This window comes from Acyrthosiphon pisum, chromosome X, assembly GCF_005508785.2.
Source record: "Acyrthosiphon pisum isolate AL4f chromosome X, pea_aphid_22Mar2018_4r6ur, whole genome shotgun sequence".
Lineage (NCBI taxonomy): Eukaryota > Metazoa > Arthropoda > Insecta > Hemiptera > Aphididae > Acyrthosiphon > Acyrthosiphon pisum.
In genome coordinates, this window is record NC_042493.1 from 100,677,603 (window position 1) to 100,681,902 (window position 4,300).

The window sequence follows — 4,300 nt, forward strand, 5'->3', positions numbered from 1 at the left end:
GTATGCCCGCAGACGACGACTACAACTGCAGCTATACATAATATTACCTATGTATTATAAATTATAATGTAATATATTGGGCACCATTATCGATGTCAATTTTTTAACCTAATGTACTATACAGACAGTATACTGTAAACTCAATCAACAGGACGTCTCACCCGCATGTGTTGTATCGTCTTGCTCGATCTGACTATGCGTTTTGTCGGCGAACGAAATAATCGGTTTCCGATCGGTAAACGACTGCGACATATATAAATAACATAATTATTATCTACATTATTATATCGGTCTGAAACGCTGTTGCAGTTTGGTAGCGACGATACGTGCACACCATTACATTCATTTGTACGGTACCGTCTACACTTGCCGTTTTTTTTGAATTGACAGTTTTTTTTTTAAATTTCTATACTTAAAATATATTTAAAAAATATTTTCCACTAAACCATAAACATGTATTCAACTGAAAAATTAATAGCTGCGGTCCAAAACTATCCGTGTATTTGGGATATGACCTCTAATGAGTATATGAATGAGGATCTCAAATTTTCAGCTTGGTTAAAAGTAGCCGAAGCAGTATATAATTTGGAATGGGAGAACCTAGGAGCTGTTGAAAAAGAAGAAAAAGGTAAGACGATATTTAATCATCTATTATGATTATTAATAGGTTAAGTCAGTGGCGTATATTCAATTTTCTTCTGGGGAGGGGGGGGGGGGTCCAATAATTCCGACATAATATAGGTAGGTACTGATTTAAATGAAATAATATTTTATAGATTATAAGAATAGAAAATAGTGTTTTATTATATTTTAATAGGTATTTTAAATTTCATCGGCTAATTTTAACACAAGTATGTTTTATAATTTTAAAGTACAAAATCAAATAGTCTTTTTTTTACAAAGCTCATCGAACATTTCTTGTGGTACGAGAGAATCTTTTAAATTGTAGAAATATGACATTATAACAAAAATCGTCCATGTCACTCTCTAATCTCTGGACAGAAAATAAATAGGACGCAGATAAACATGGTCCTCAATGAATTATCGGCCAGTAAACGCCGCGAAAATTACATTAATGTTTTTAGCTATTATTACAAATAATATATTCCTTACGACTCACATCGGATCAATGAGCTATTATTATTATTTACTAATTTATTATATATTTCTTTGGTACTTACAGCGTAATAGATATTATCTATTTTATTGAAAAAATATTTAATATTATGAACTGTACTTGAAGCCGCCGCCGTCGTTCGGTAACGAATTACAAACATAAAGTAAACGGTTGCCTTGTTTACAAAGCAAAAATTAAAATAGATTATTAATAGCTACCTATAGAAATAGTTTATTGGAGAATGATGTGCGTCGTCAATTTCTTGCAATGTTCCGACTGCTTCGAAAATTATTGATGTTTATCTAATACGGGTATTTTATAAAGTGGTAATATATAGGTAGGTATCTACCTGGTACATACAATACAAGGAAAAGTTTAGGTACACAGCGGCGGCGGGTTTTTGAGTGTTAAACAGCGTCCGTTAACTAATTTTAAGCTATATTTCATATAAACATTTTGTTCACGGGAAAAAACCATGTCCGCGAAAGACTACATAAATCGGATTCAGCATATATGTAAGAGTTTATAGTTTTTTTTTTTGGATAGGTTCTGGGGAGGTCCAGTACCCCTGAGTTAAGCATGTCCCCAGCCCTCCCGGCTTTGTAATTTGAATAACTTTGGTAGGAGTTGAGCACAAACGACGGGATTAAAAGCACAAACCAGCACAAACGAAGCACAAACGATTGGATTTAATTTTGTTTCGAAATTCCCAAGTAGGGGGGTTAAGCATGTCCCCTGCCCCCCTACTTTGAAAGTTGAATAACTTTGAAAAGAGTTGAGCACAAACGATGGGATTAAAAGCACAAACCAGCACAAACAAAGCACAAACGAATGGAGGTAATTTTGTTTCGAAATTCCAATGTGGGGGGGGGGGCAGGGACATGGAGCTCCGAATACTGACTGTCGAACACTTGAATTCTATATATATATATATGTTGTATATGACTATAATATGAGATATGGGTATGTAATATTATCTTTGAAAATAACGACCGGTCGCAATTTCATCGATATTATGTGGCTGTGAACGTGAAAATACGATGAAAACGAATATATGTGCTATTAATAATAATATGCACTATAAGACTACAAATATGTATTGAATATGCATTAAATAAGTAAAAGTATGCAAAGTAAAATTAATGTTATTTTAATAAGAAAGATCTAAATCGGGGACAATGTTCATCAGATTTCAAAAAGCCAATTTCAATACATATATGAATTTTCATATAAATCCGTTCCCTAGTTATAACTATGTTGGCTTAAAAATAAAAATAATACATGAAAATTTACCACCCCTCAAGTTTCACCAGGAGGGGCAATAGCCCACCCTGCCCCCCTAAATACGGGCCTGATGTATATGAAATTTAAATTAACATCGACTACTGACAATAATACTATTGAAAAATATTTTTATAGTTGTAGAACTAAGACTATTATAGCTCTAAGACAGTTTGGAAAATTGGTTTTAGAGTAAAAAGTTTTAGAAATATCTATCCATTTATCTTTATTTGGTTTTTGACAAATCTGTAGGTTATAGAAATGACCTTAAAACCTGCCATGTCTTTCTTACAATTCCGTTTATTGTACTTTTTCCAATATGAAAGTCAAAATGCAACGCATCGAAATGCGTCTCAGTTGATAAGTATCTGTTAAGATTTAACAAAAACCTGTTTTTTAGTAGGTAATAAAATGTTTGGATATTTTTCCAGGCCAGGGAGAGGGATATGATTTTATCCAGTAGACCCACCTTTAAAGTTAGATGCTTAAGTCGGGTCACAAAAACTTTTGAATAATATATACAGTATACCTTTTGCCTCCCTCTCCGTAAATACGCCACTGGCATCATGCATTTATTATTGGAATGTTGTATTAAGATTCATTATTATGATAAAAAACGATTCTGAGGGAAGACTGTCTAACTTTTTGGTAACCAAACAGTTATATTTATATATATATATAGATTATTTATATTTATATATATTTTTAATATATTTTAACAATAATATTAACATTTTAAAAAATATTCATATATTTTAGTCTTCTCGATTATTTCAAAAAGAACTGAGAATTTTTAAACTACCTAGGTATAAGAAAATGTTTTCAATCACAAAAATAGAAAAAACACATCATTCTAAAATCAATACATTCATCGCTACGCTCAGAATCTAAAAATCACATTGTATATAAGATAGTGTTAATACGTAATATAAAATATTAATTATAATAATTTCTAATAATTATATTTAATTTAGCAAAAGAGTTAAAGAATAAAAAATGGAAATTTGTTCGTGATGCATATTTAAAGTATGTTTCCGAAGAGAAAAATATTAGAAGTGGATCGGAAGGTACAAAAAAAAAACCTAATGCATTCGCACAAATTATGTCATTTTTAAATACCACTACCAATAAAAGGAAGTAAGTACATTTTTTAGTTAACATTTTTTTCTAATTGCTCATTTACAACTATTCGAGATTAAATGTTTTTAATTATATTATGCTACTTTTACAAGTAGGTACGGTGACGCGTAATTTTCAGGAAAATGTTCGTCAGGAACAATTAAATTCAGGGAAATATTTGTCGGGAATGCTTTTGTGATTAGAACTAATAATCACTTCTTAGTAAAATTAAATTCGTGAAAATATATAATAGGAAAATATTTTAGAGAAAAATTATTCTTAGGATTGATGAAAATATAAATCAGGAAATTAATATTTGGGAAAATAATATACAAGAATTCAAAACCAGGAAACTAATTACATAGAAAATAAATATCGGAAAAATATTATGTGCTCAAAAAATTATCGGTGGGAATTTAAATATTAGGAAATATTTATAGGGGAAAGTAAAATTCAGACATAATACTTCCATGTGTAAAATATTTTTCATTTTTTGGAATTCCCGTGTATTATTTTCAAGTACCTATAAATATTTTTCTGATTTTAAAATTCCTATAACTATTTTTCCGTGTTTTACCTCTATGTTAGTACCTTTATTATGTAAATTTATGTTTGTATTGGTCAGTTTTACGCATTAGTTAATAGTTTTGACTTTTGACAAAGCCAACTGATTCCCACTTAAGAATTTTGTTGTAATTCAAAAAATATTAACCACAGGGAAAGTTTAAACATTCAACTGTTACTTGATTCGTAATTTTTAATACTCAATGATATTTTAAAATG

General features: G+C 30.2%; 1 protein-coding gene across 1 annotated transcript; it reads left to right on the forward strand.

The window, feature by feature from the left end:
- Positions 1-453: 453 nt before the first annotated feature.
- LOC103308671 lies at positions 454-3,539 on the forward strand. The gene is made up of 2 exons (XM_008182446.1): positions 454-628; positions 3,373-3,539. Exons 1-2 carry the CDS (start codon positions 454-456, stop codon positions 3,537-3,539), a joined length of 342 nt encoding a protein of 113 aa, XP_008180668.1.
- The last annotated feature ends 761 nt before the right edge of the window (positions 3,540-4,300 follow it).